Source organism: Ailuropoda melanoleuca, chromosome 9, assembly GCF_002007445.2.
Source record: "Ailuropoda melanoleuca isolate Jingjing chromosome 9, ASM200744v2, whole genome shotgun sequence".
Classification (NCBI taxonomy): domain Eukaryota; kingdom Metazoa; phylum Chordata; class Mammalia; order Carnivora; family Ursidae; genus Ailuropoda; species Ailuropoda melanoleuca.
Genome location: NC_048226.1, coordinates 20,457,800 through 20,471,625, shown reverse-complemented (window position 1 = coordinate 20,471,625; position 13,826 = coordinate 20,457,800). Strand labels below are relative to the sequence as shown.

The window sequence follows — 13,826 nt, the reverse complement described above, 5'->3', positions numbered from 1 at the left end:
CACCTACCTGAGTCATATTTGTAAGCCTGGGGTGTCTCTGACAAGGAGTCACATGTGAGGGGAGACAGCACAGTTCAGGGGGACGGTTGTGGCTTGCCTGGCTTAGAGCTGACACTGTCCCTGTGTGTGTCACTAACATGCTTGTCATTCAGGAGAATGCTTGGGAACGCTTGGGTTTTATTACAGATGGCACGAGTGCGGGTGTGCTTGTTTGCTGTTGTTTCACGTCAAGCAATGTGGGTTATGTGGCTGTATTTTCCATTTAATCAAGCAGACAAAATCCGAATTGACACTTAAAAATATCCTAGCTTTAGTTTCACCAATGGAGCCAAGATATTTATTAGAGCAATGTATTCAAATGAATATATTTTATTGCAGGCAAGTCATCCCTAGCCCTGAGCAGCTATCTCTGGCCCCGGCATGTCACAACCAGTCTGTGCCACACATTCGTGTTCTGTTCTCAGGGTGCTGGGGAGGGGGTCCTGCCACATTTCATCTCACCAGATTCTCTTCACACGTCTCACTCACCATCCTCTCTCAGTGGAGGGTTGGTGCGGCGTCCAGCCAAAGGCACCGAGAACACTCCTCGGCACTCACCTGGCGAGGGGCACGGCCCTGCTTCCCTGTTGGCTGGGAAGGACTCAGGTATCCCTGGCTGGCCTCTCTTTTGGAGGTGTGACTGGCTGCTGTACTTTGGGGAGTGCACAGAAGGATGAAATAGCATCTTCATCTCAGATGCTGGGAGCCCCAAATGCACGNGAGCTGAGCTGTGCCATGCTGGATGGGGAGCTGTCCTGGGTCAATATCTTTGTTGTATGTGTCTTCTGGGCCTCCATGTAAGGCCCCCGCTGCCATGCAGGACACCCGCAGGTGCTTGCTTGGGACTGGTCATGTGCATGCAGCCTTTGGACCGTGCTTCATATGAATAGGGTTGAAATGCAAAGGCCAGTTTAGGAAAATGTACTTCTGCTCTGAAATGCTGGGCCAAGCACGCCAGGCACCAGTGAAGGACAAAGTCAAGGACATGCCAGGTGGTCCTGGTGGTCAGTGGTAGGGGAGGTTTTAGCAAACCAGACTCAGAGAACCAGGCCAGACCCCAAGTGTGGCCCGGGGGAACTCAGTGGAGGTGGCAGCCTGTCGAGCCCCAGGTAGGCTGCCAGGTTTAGTAAATAACAAGAGGACACTCAGTTACGTTTGAGCTTTGGATAGGTGATGCATAATTGTTTGGTGTAGGGATGTTCCATGAAACATCTGGACGGGGGGTAGAGGGAGACTGGGGAGAGACTCTCCTTCCCCCTCCTGTTCCCAGGCCTGCCTGGAGATGTTCAAAGATAGACCGACTGGCTGGTTTCCCTAATGGACCTTGTCATGATTCTTTGAAGCCACAGATTGGCTTCAAAAAGATATGATCACCCCCATGGAGATGACTGTTATAAGAATAAATACTTCATCCAAGCTCTCATTCTCCTCCAGACAATGTCATGGGAGTGATCAGAATTTTAAGAGGAACAGAAGAAAAAGAACAATATTGTCATTTTTCGGAGCCACCTGCCTGTCAGAGGACAGGTTGAAGGGCTTGTGAAATAGGGTCAGGGTGCAAAGCAGACCTTCAGTCAGGCCATGGCGGCTGATGCTGTCAGCGTGGCCACTCGTGAGTGCCCGGCAGGCAGCAGGTCCCGGCTGTCCCCTGCTGCGTGGGACAGAGGAAGTCGTGTCTGCTGAATGATCCATGCTTTTGGAAACCGGGAGCAGGAAGTGATTCCCAGGGAAGGCTGTCACCTACCTGAGTCATATTTGTAAGCCTGGGGTGTCTCTGACAAGGAGTCACATGTGAGGGGAGACAGCACAGTTCAGGGGGACGGTTGTGGCTTGCCTGGCTTAGAGCTGACACTGTCCCTGTGTGTGTCACTAACATGCTTGTCATTCAGGAGAATGCTTGGGAACGCTTGGGTTTTATTACAGATGGCACGAGTGCGGGTGTGCTTGTTTGCTGTTGTTTCACGTCAAGCAATGTGGGTTATGTGGCTGTATTTTCCATTTAATCAAGCAGACAAAATCCGAATTGACACTTAAAAATATCCTAGCTTTAGTTTCACCAATGGAGCCAAGATATTTATTAGAGCAATGTATTCAAATGAATATATTTTATTGCAGGCAAGTCATCCCTAGCCCTGAGCAGCTATCTCTGGCCCCGGCATGTCACAACCAGTCTGTGCCACACATTCGTGTTCTGTTCTCAGGGTGCTGGGGAGGGGGTCCTGCCACATTTCATCTCACCAGATTCTCTTCACACGTCTCACTCACCATCCTCTCTCAGTGGAGGGTTGGTGCGGCGTCCAGCCAAAGGCACCGAGAACACTCCTCGGCACTCACCTGGCGAGGGGCACGGCCCTGCTTCCCTGTTGGCTGGGAAGGACTCAGGTATCCCTGGCTGGCCTCTCTTTTGGAGGTGTGACTGGCTGCTGTACTTTGGGGAGTGCACAGAAGGATGAAATAGCATCTTCATCTCAGATGCTGGGAGCCCCAAATGCACGTGGGCCTCTACGATGTTAATTTCAGATGCTGTGCCCCATGCTGCCAAGCGCACCCACGCCTTGCCCTCGAGATGAAAGTTAGAGCGCCAGATGGGCTCTCCCAAGCCCACCTCTCTGAAAACAACCCCGGCTGTTGATTATGAGACGTGGTTGTCATGGTGATGAGTGGAGAAAATGCTGACATGGAGGAAAGGGTCGAGCCTGCAGAAGCTTTGGGGAGAAATTGCCATTATAAGTGGATCTGAGGCCCTGTATTGCCCATGGGACCCCTTGCCCAGGCGTTCCAAGGACGGGCGTGGGGGCACAGCATCCAGCCTGTGCCCCCTGGCCAAGGCTTCACTCTGTGGGGGCTGCATCCCCCAGAGGGGCACCTCTTCCATTTGCCAAAGGCACCCAGTGTAAGACGAGCAGCAGTCCTGACGTTGCCTTTTCCCACAATGCATCTGGCACCCTGACGAGAGTCTGTCACCCTACATCCATGGCAGAAAATTTAGATTCCACCCCAAGCTGTAACATTTGTAGAAGCGGTGTTATCTTAGTCCGTTTGGGCTGCTGTAACAAAAATACCATAGACAGGGTGCTTATAAACAACAGACATTTATTTCTCACAGTTGTGGCGGCAGGAAGTCCAAGATCAAGGCCCCAGCAGATCTCGTGTCTGGTGTGGGGCCACTTCCTGATTCATAGCCAGAGCCTTCTGCCTGTGCCCTCACATGGTGGAAGGGGTGAGGGAGCTCTCTGGGGTCTCTTCTGTAAGGACAGCAATCCTATTCATGAGGGCTATATCCTTACAAGCTCATCTAATCCTAATTATATCCCAATTGTCCCACCTCCTTGGAGGTTAGGCTTTAATATATGAAATTGGTGGGGACAAATTCAGTCTATAATAGGTGTGGTTGCCCCTTTTTCACCTGTCGGTTGGTTTGTTTGTTTCTTTAGGATTTTTGGAGATGACTGTTGTCTGTCCAGCTTCTAGTAAGGCAGTGCAGGCCTTCAGGAAATGAAATCTGTGAACTCAGCCTAGGAAAAGTCACCAGATTAGAGCTCTTTCAAACAAGAGAGAAAACACAGTGGACCTTGAAATAGCCAAGAGTACAAGACAACAGGTTTCTTTGGGAGGATGTCACAAATTTGAGATTTACTTAAGGCGGATGGGAACAGCATTTCAGGCAGGAGCTCCCATTGTACCCTTTGGGAGATTTTGCCTGGTCTACCTTGGCCACAAAGGGAGGTGCAGAGCCAGTGAGGCAGAGGGAAGACTTAACTAGGAGGCTGGGAAACAAACCTGGCTCCAGGAGGACCCTAGCAGGAGTCATCCCCAAGTCAGCCTCAGCCCTACAAGAAGGGGCACTGTCCGCTCAGCTTGGTCAGTGCGGGTCTACTGGGGTGGAGACCCCGGGTGGATCACAGTCCTCTCATCTAGGGAAGGATGGGTTCAGCTCCCAGAAGGAGGGCTAGGAAGGGCGGAGGAGCATGCCGGCAGTCCCAGACCTGCCCGAGCCCCAGAGCCCCGCCTTGAGACTTACTGGGGCAGCACGATGAAGCCAGGGCCCATATGCATTATCTGAGAGCTCATAGTGCTTGGGGTAGGGACAGTTCTTTGGGCTTCCAGCAAAGGAAGCAGGGACCAACCGCCTGGGCCCCAGCAGCACCTCTGCATCCCCTCCATTCCAGGAAAGCCTCATTTCTTCCTGTAGCTTGAGTTCTGATTTTTCTCGGGATACGGTGATGCCCTCCTTTCTTACTCTGTGCACGATATTCCCCATGCTTGAAGCCGTGCCCCACTTTTCCCACCTCCCGTCTGAGCCATCCCTGTCCTTCCCACCTCCCGCTGCCTCTGAGACTTAGTGGTGTTTATAGTCACAGAGGGGATGCTCAGCTAGGAATCTTGGTCTGCTTGTGTCATCAGTGCCAGGAGGGTGGGCCCATGTTTCTTCATTTTTCTCTAGCCCTCCCAGAGAGATTGAATGACATCAAGGAACACAACAGTGATGACCTAGACAAGGAAGAAGACCGGCAGCAACATCTTGCTATGCCACCTAGACCTGTGGGAACCTAACCGTTAGCGCCAATACCTGGAGCCTCAGTTCCGTCAGCTGTAAAGCAGGAGTGGGAATAGTGTAACTTAGTTATTCCTAAATAAACATGAGTGTAGTATGTATTTATACTTATAATATAAATTTATTTGTAAATATAACTTATCATTAATGTCGTTATTATCATCATCATCATTAGATTGTTACTGCTTGATAATCTATTTCCAGAAAGTTCTGAAACTTCACGTGTTGGCTGACTAAACCTTCTTTGGGGTTTGGACGTCGACTTTAGTGCTGTGGATCTGGCCTCCATCTTCCAGATGGTACAAGGCACCAAAGAGAGATACCTAAACTTTAAATATTGTTAATTGACATTTGGTTTGATGTCTTCTTTAAGAGAAGACTTGTGACATGTCCTTGGAATATTTTTTCTAGTAGTAGACTGACTAATTTGCATTAACCAAAGAATTTAGATTCTGGAGTTTAGAATTTGCATTAAACTAAGAAATCTGTTTTTTTAGAAACATGATTGTAACTCTTGGACACTGTTGTTGGGAATGTAAAATGGTACAGTTGCTGGAAAACAACATGGGGGTTCTTCAAAAATTAAAACAAAATTACAGTGTAATCCTGCAATTCCACTTAAGGGTGTATACCCAGAGAACTGAAACAGGAACTCTAGGAGATATTTGTACCCATGTTCAGAGCAGCGTTATCCACAATAGCCAAAAGGAGGAAGCAACCGAAGTGTCCATCGATAGATGAATGGATAAATAAAATGTGGTATATACAAACAGTGGGATAGTATTCCATCTTAAAAAAGCAGGAAATTATGACACATGTTACAACATGGATGAACCTTGAGGACATCATGCAAAGTGAAATAAGCCAGTCACAAAAAGATAAGATTCCACTTATATGAGGTTCCTAGAGTTTTTAAATTGACAGAGACAACCAGGGACTGGGGGGAGAGGGTAATGGGGAATTAATGTTTAATGCATACGTAATTTCAGATGTGTGAGATGAAAAGAATTCTGGAGAGGGATGGTGGTGATAGTTGCAGAATGTTAATATACTTAATGGTACCGAACTCTACACTTAAAAGTGGATAAGATGGCAAATTTAATGTTATTTACCACGATTTGTTAAAACACAAGGTGTTAAAAAATAGTAAATAATAAAATTAGAAAATCTGGTTTAGAATATTGAAGATGTCACAAACAAATGGAAAGACATATGCTCAAAGAATGGAAATTAACGTTGTTAAAGTATCCATACTACACAAAGCAATCTACAGATTCAGTGCAATCCCTATCAAAACACCAATTGCACTTTTCATAGAACTAGAACAAATAATCCTAAAATCCAGATAAACACAAAAGACCACAAAGAGCCAAAGCCGTCTTGAGAAAAAAGAACAAAGCTGAGGTATCACAATCCCAGGTTTCAAGATACACCATAAGGCAGTAATAATTAAAACGGTGTGGTATTGGGGCACAAAAATAGATACACAGATCAATGAAACAGAATAGAAAGTCAAGAAATAAGCTCATGCTTATATGGTCAAATAATCTACAGTATAGGAGGCAAGAATATACAATGGGAGAAAGACAGTAATGGTGCTGGGAAAACTGGACAACTGGCTACATGCAAAAAAGTGAAACTGGACCACTTTCTTAGACCATACGCAAAAATAAACTCAAAATGAATTAAAGACCTAAATGTGAGACCTGAAACCATAAAAATCCTAGAAGAGAACACAGGCAGTAATTTCTTTGGCATTGGTCATAGCAACATTTTTCTAGATATGTCTTCTCAGGCAAGGGAAACAAAAGCAAAAATAAACTGTTGGGACTTCATCAAAATAAAAGGCTCTTGCACAGCAAAAGAAGCCCTCAACAAAACAAAAAGGCAGCCTACTGAATAGCAGAAGATATTTACAAATGATATGTCCAATAAGGAGTTAATATCTAAAATACATATAAAATTATGCAACTCAACACCAAAAAAAAAACCAGATTAAAAAATAAGCAGAGACATGAATACACACTTTTCCAAAGAAGGCATACAGATGGCCAACAGACTCATGAAAAAGTGTCCACCATCGTTCAGCATCAGGGAAATACAAATCAAAACTACAATGAGCTGTTACCTCACATGTGTCAGAATGGCTGAAGTAAAAAAGATAAGAAATAACAAGCATTGGTGAGGATGTGGAGAAAAGGGAATTCTTTTGCACTGCTGGTGGAAATGTAAGTTGGTGCAACTACTGTGGAAAACAGTGTGGAGTTTCCTCAAAAAATTAAAAAACAGAACTACCATACAATTGAGTAATTCCATTGCTGGGTGTTTACCTAAAGAAAATGAAAACATTAATTTGAAAAGATATTTGCACCCCATGTTTAATGTAGCATTTTTTTTTTGCAAGACCCAAGATATGGGAATCAGCCAAAGTGTCCATTAATCGATAAATGGATAAAGAAGATGTGGTGTATGTGTGTGTATATATATAATGGAGATATATAATGGAGATATATTAGTGGAATATTGCTCAGCCACAAAAAAGAATTAGATCTTGCCATTTACAACAACATGGGTGGACCTGGAGGGTATTATGCTAAGTGAAATAAACCAGGCAGAGAAAGACAAATGCCATATGGTTTCACTTGTATGTGGAATCTAAAAGACAGAACAAATGAACAAACAAAAAACAAAAACAGACTCCTAAATACAGACAACAAATTGGTGGTTTCCAGAGGGTAATGAGTTGGGACGAGGGGTAATGGGCAAAATAGGGGAGGGGGATTAAGGGGTACAAACATCCAGTTACAAAACAAGTCATGGAAATGAAAAGTATAGCATAGGAATATAGTCAATAATATTGTAATAATGTTGTGTGATGACAGATGGTAAAAAAAGAGAATATATGATTCAAAACATTTTATAAATATAAAAGAATACATGTTAATTGCAGAAAAGTTTAAATCATGTCTATATGTGTGCACACACATACGCACATACACATGCATTTCATAAAATTGTATCATATTGTATCTTGGTTTCTTTCTCTAACATATAAAAACACCATCTTCATCTTTAACTTCCCGGTTTCCAGGTTTGCAATGGCTTGGAGCAGCCAAGGAAGCAGCAGCGTTCTGATCTCAATGGACCTGTGGACAATAACAACATCCCAGAGGTAATTTTTTCCAAGGATAAGAGTTGTGGCCTCAGATCCTAATATTGGAGCTACCCACGACATCATGGTCTTCTCACCCTCTCCACCATGTTCTCATCCCAGCCAGTGCCTTGGAAGTGGGGATTCAGTCAAGCAAAGTTGGGTGTCCCTGTAGGAGAAGGAAGAAAAGGTTCTTTCCTGCCGATTCAGGCTCACACCACTGTGTGTTCATGTGTTTCCAGTGGTGGGAGGGGCAGGAGGGGGGTTCATTTGTGCTCCCTGGTTTGACAGAAAGTCATTCTACTCCATTATCTGACTGTTGTGTTCTAAGTTAGGGTTACTCAACAATGGCACCATTGACATTTGGGCCAGAACATTCTTTGTTGTGAAGGGCTGTTTTTTCCACTAAAGGATGTTTAGAAGCATCTCTGGCCTCTATCCAGTAGATTCCAGTAGCATACAACCTCTTCTCCAAAATGTCTACAGATATTTTTTTTTAAAGATTTTATTTATTTATTTGACAGAGATAGAGACAGCCAGCGAGAGAGGGAACACANGCCGGTAGCATACAACCTCTTCTCCAAAATGTGTACAGATATTTTTTTTTTAAAGATTTTATTTATTTATTCGACAGAGTTAGAGACAGCCAGCGAGAGAGGGAACACAAGCAGGGGGAGTGGGAGAGGAAGACGCAGGCTCATAGCAGAGGAGCCCGATGTGGGGCTCGATCCCATAATGCCGGGATCACGCCCTGAGCAGAAGGCAGACGCTTAATCGCTGTGCCACCCAGGCGCCCCCCAAAATGTCTACAGATATTGCCCAAAGTCCCCTTGGGGACAAGAATCATCCTGGTTGAGAACCACTGTTCTAAACCAACAGCAAGTTTTTGAAAAACAATCCTGTATAAACTAACACTGCCTTGATGGGGGTTGTTAAAATGAGGCTTTCAACAAGTCATTTCCCTTTTCTGGATGACATAGTTTGGATGGAATTTTCTAGCTTTGATGACGTAAGTCTGGCCACCCATAGAGTGGTGTCCAGGGTCCTTTATCTTGCTTTTAAAGATGGGCCTGGTAATTCTCATGCCCACCAGTTGGAGAACCATTGGTTGTATGATCTCTAGGCTCCCTTCTAGAAGTGACATGCTAATCTGGGAATCCCTAAATTTTAGATGGTGGCCTTTTGTACCCCAAGTTTTCCCATGGGAATGGATTCCATGTGTCCTGCCTAAACAAACACCATTGTGCCTGAACGCCATTGGTTTGCTTTCTGGAACTGACTTCTAAGGAATATCAGACACTCAGTGGGGTTTAGCTTTTCACATACAGTACCCATCTTAGCCTAGATCTTTCAGGCCATCTACTTACAACTGTCATGTGTTTGTTTTCTTTTCTTTTCATATTTCCTAACAGACAAAGAAGGTGGCATCATTTCCAAGTTTTGTGGCTGGTAAGTGACCTTGAATTTTCTCTTAGAGAACAGTTGCATTTTTATCTCAAAGCAAATGGTATTTTTACTTTTGGTTTTCTCCTGCAAAGCTTGTATAGGAAGTGCTCCTTCAAGGTAAAAACAGTGTTATGATGAGCAAAGGTGCTCAGGCATTTGGTTGTTGGAGCACTTTGTAAGCCCATATTGTTAGGAGGGGGGTAGTTCAGTTGCCTGGAGAACAGTCGGCCATCCCATTGAATTACACCTTCAGTAATGGCCTTCCCCGTGACACTGTTGATCGAGTTAATAGATTGAAATGTGTCTGCATAAGCAGCTCATTATGATCTAACACTTTTGATTAGGGTGGATATAGTTGCATCCAAATTCAGGCTGTTACTCCTTTATCAGACTCTTCATTTCCTTCCATTCTCCTGTCTTTTTTGAAGGGGTTAATATTGGATTTCAGCATTCAGTGTTGAGCCAACTTTGTACTGTGTGAATGGCCTCAGGGAATCTTGCCCACTCCTTTCCAAAGTCCTCCAACAACACCATAAAGAGCCTCTTAAATAAGATCTTTCTTCAGCCAGGGGGCTGTTTCCTGCTGTTGCTAGTGTTACAATAAAAAGTGTGGATTTTATCAATTTTTTCAATAAGCTGGTAATTAATTNATAAGATCTTTCTTCAGCCAGGGGGCTGTTTCCTGCTGTTGCTAGTGTTACAATAAAAAGTGTGGATTTTATTAATTCTTTCAATAAGCTGGTAATTAATTTTTATGAATATTTATGGGAGTAAGGTAAATCAATCATCAGAGATAAATAACTTTAAAACATTTCCTACCCTGGTTTTCTTTTTTAGTAAAAAGCTGACATCTGGAAAACCGAGGGNTATGGGAGTAAGGTAAATCAATCATCAGAGATAAATAACTTTAAAACATTTCCTACCCTGGTTTTCTTTTTTTAGTAAAAAGCTGACATCTGGAAAACCGAGGCCCCCAAATCCCCTTTCAAGGGACTAGTTTGAACCAGGCTAACCCAATTCAAACTGGTTGAAAATGAATTGATTGGCTCAACCCAATTTCGGTGGGTTCAACATTATATTGGCTCAGTGTTGCTCAAACTAGATTAAAAACAGTTTCAAACTGCCGGAATCCATCTTATACTGTTCAAATAAACTTGATTCCATTTTGACCAACTCAGGTAGGCTCAAATGGGTTTTGCCCAGCTGTTTATATGTGATGCTGGTTAAAACTGGATCAGACTGGTTTTCATTAGCTCACAATATGTTATGATAATTCCAATCCAGCTGGCTAGTTGTAGTTTTTTTCAGGACCTAATGATTGGCAAGAAAAGACACCACCCCCTCCATGCCTGCATTGTAGGGTTGATTAGGTTCCTGATTCGGAGGACTCGACATCTCATAAATAGGGAGGATGCACCACTTTCCTGGGTGGTCAGAATGCCAGGATGGCGTGTACCAGTCACACTGTTCCAGTGAGGTGGGTTCTTGTGGATCCAAGAAGATTGCTTTTCAAAGTATCATGGTGTCATTTGGGCAGAGCTCCCTCAAACTGCCTAGGGGAATGATTTGGATATTAGACTCCTGGGTCTTGAGTCAGCCCCCTAACTGGAGGGGAGGGCAGTGGAGAAGGATCAGGAAGCAATATCAATGCCTAGGTGCTCTGAGAAGTACCTCTCGCTTGCAGCAATCCAGAAGACGCTTCTCTGAATCAGCTTAGACTACTCTAAACCAAATCAAAACAATGTCGGATGCCTCAAACCAGTTCCGATGGGCTAAAGCTGCTTGTGACCAGTTCAAACCAGTGTGGATAGCCTTAATTTAGAATTTCGTGGGGGTGCCTGGATGTCTCGGTTGAGCATCCGACTCTTGGTTTTGGCTTGGGTCATGGTCTCAGGGGCCTGGGATCAAGCCCCACGTTGCGCTTCACGCTCAGCGGGGAGCCTGCTTGAGATGCTCCCTCTCCCTCTGCCCCTCCCCCTGCTTGCTGACTCTCTTTGTAAAATCAATGAATAAATCTTAAAAAAAAAAAAAAAGAATCTCCTGTTAGGCACACCCATGGAGTGATTATCAGAGATATTGGCCCCAGAGAACATGAGGGTCTTAAACCAGGAGGGATCCACACACCCTCTCTGAGGGGTGTTTCATACCTTTGGGCTCCCCCCTGGCCCCTGGACGGCTGTGCGGACACTCACAGAAGAGCCCAGGTGGGAAACTGCAGTTCCTGCCTATTCCTTCTGAGAAAGTAGCCCCATGTCTACTTGAACTTAGGAGGCCTTGTGAATCTGAGTGTTTAGTTGAACCTTAAAAGACCTTGAAGACTGACTCAGCCGCCTTCTCCTTGTCTCCCTTCGGCCAGAGCTGTGCCACCTGACCAGGGCCCTGGACTCCCGGGTTGGCTGGAGGAGCAAGTATTTGGCTTTCCAGGAAGGCAGGGGAGAAAGTCTGGAGATGGGTGTTGAGGGAGCAAGCCCCCAGTGCCTGCTATACCCCATCCATTTGGCGAGCATTTCAAGGGTGGGGGAGCCCCCAGGGCTTGTTCGGTCCTCCAGTTGGAAGTCTAAAGAGCTGAGAAAGACCCAGGATAACTGTGACAGGAAAGTAGGCCTTCCTCCTTGTCTGGGTCTGTGAAATCACACTGGAGGTAAACCTCCTTGAAGATTTAAGGAGGGATGGCCTTCGGTGCCTTCGCATGCCTTATTTCACACCTAATAACTGTTAATAATAATGAAAAATAATAGTAACAGTCGAAAGGGCACCGTCTTAACATTTATTGGGTGCTAGTGCCGGTCCCAGGGACGTGTGCTGGGCACCTACTTCCTGTCAGCCACCGTAGGAGCGGCAGGCGCTCCGCCCATCTATAGGTTAGGAAAGGTGAGGTTCGAGTAACTCATCTGGAGTCTGATGGCTGCTGCTCTTAGACCCATATCTGGATGCTTTGCAGCGTAAGCTCCTCACCAGATGGTTTCCTACCGCCGTAACATGCCTTCGTATACCACCACCACCAGTGATGAGGCCAGGGAATTCTAACTGGGTGCTTCTGTTGAGCAGGCACGCTTCTTAAATACACTGACTCAGCAGTCCTCCTAACAACACTTAGAGGTAGGTGCTGTTACAGATGAGTAAACTGAGGCTTAGAGAGGGTGAGTCATTTACTCAAGGTCACCAGGGATTGGAGCGTAGGTGGGAGCCCGAGCTCACTGCCCCCTATACTGAACTGCTTGAGGAACCCTCAGCATGCAGCAGGTAAAGAAAAGCCTTCACCTGGAGAAGACACGTGGTTCAGATTCCAGGGAGTCCACAGGAAGAGAACCTTCCAGAAGTCAGAGTTGTTGGTCCCTCTCAGGCTCAGAGTTGCAGCCCTCTGTCATCAGAGGCACCCGAGGGAAGAGGCCCCCATGACCACCATCTGCAGGAGAACACTCCAGGATCCATTGATGCTCTTGGGCCCTCCCCGACTGGGAAGGTTGACACCACAGAGTAAACCTTGTAGAAGGGCCTGTTGAACAGAGGACTCACCGCCTGCCCTGTGGGGAGGAGTCCTGGAGTGGTGAGGAATGGCGGGACCCACAGGATGTTCTCTACTGCGGGACATGGAGGCTGGCAGTGGCATGAGTCCAAGTGGACCAGATGGTTGTCCACCTCTGAATGAGTCTATGTTAAAATCTAACTTTTCCATAAAACCAGAAATGGGTTCATTCAAACCAAAAGTTTGGTGCTGGTCCCAAGCAATGGAGCCTAACAGTGGCAGCTTTTGGACAAAACCACAAAGGCTGATAGATAGAATTCTACTCCTCACACTGTTCTAATCCAACAGCCAAAGCCCATGCAAGATGTCCTGAAACAGCCCATCCCACCAGCAGCTCTAGCCTTATGCTAGAATGTGACTTGTCCTCAGATGTCAGGGCCCTGGGATCCCTTACAACCTGTCTGTACCTTATCAACTTCCCACCTGTGTGCTGGCCACTTGGAGAATGTGTGGGCCCCCCATCCCTTTTGAGCTTGCCCCTCACACCTTCCTTCTGGTGGGGGTCATCACAGTGATAAAGCCACTTGGTTATTTTCATGCAGTGGACGCTTATGATCTGACTTCTTAAAAATGGGCAGTTGGGGTGAACCTGTTCAGATGAGACTCCTAAATTGAAGGCTGCTCACCTCTCTTCCTCTTCAGCCTGTCAGAGGGGCCAGGCTCCTGAGTCATAGAGCAGACAGGCCTGAGGGGACGGGTGGGTGTGGGTGTGGGGTGCTGTTGACAGGAGGACCAGAGTAAGGTAAATCTCCGGGACCAGCGGGGCCCAGCACATTCCAAAGGGAGGTTATGAAAACCAAAATGACTTCCCCTTTTTACAAATAGTGCTTGATTTTGCCCAAATGGAGTCATGAATAGGGATTAGACAGATTTTAAAATAGGAATTTTTATTCACTAGAGGTTTGTTAAGATATTTCTGAGTAGTTCCTACAAGCCAGAAGCCGTAAGAATTAAAAATGTTTTCTACCCTGGAAATCCTTATTTCCCTTCTCTATCTGCACATCCCTGTACTTTTCCTTTTTCTGTCTGCACATGCCAGACCTCTAATCCCTCTCTGCAATAGAAGCTACTGTTTAGTCTCTTGTGAATCCTTCCAGAAATTTCTTTGA

General features: G+C 45.6%; 1 protein-coding gene across 3 annotated transcripts in view; it reads left to right on the top strand.

The window, feature by feature from the left end:
* APBA2 (amyloid beta precursor protein binding family A member 2) overlaps nucleotides 1-13,826 on the top strand; it is a 218,292-nt gene that overhangs the window by 164,618 nt on the left and 39,848 nt on the right. For all 3 annotated transcript variants that reach the window (XM_034667971.1, XM_034667970.1, XM_034667969.1), the window contains 2 exons: nucleotides 7,686-7,766; nucleotides 9,158-9,194. In XM_034667971.1, the coding sequence (XP_034523862.1) occupies nucleotides 7,686-7,766; nucleotides 9,158-9,194 (118 nt within the window). The remainder of the gene's footprint in view (nucleotides 1-7,685; nucleotides 7,767-9,157; nucleotides 9,195-13,826) is intronic.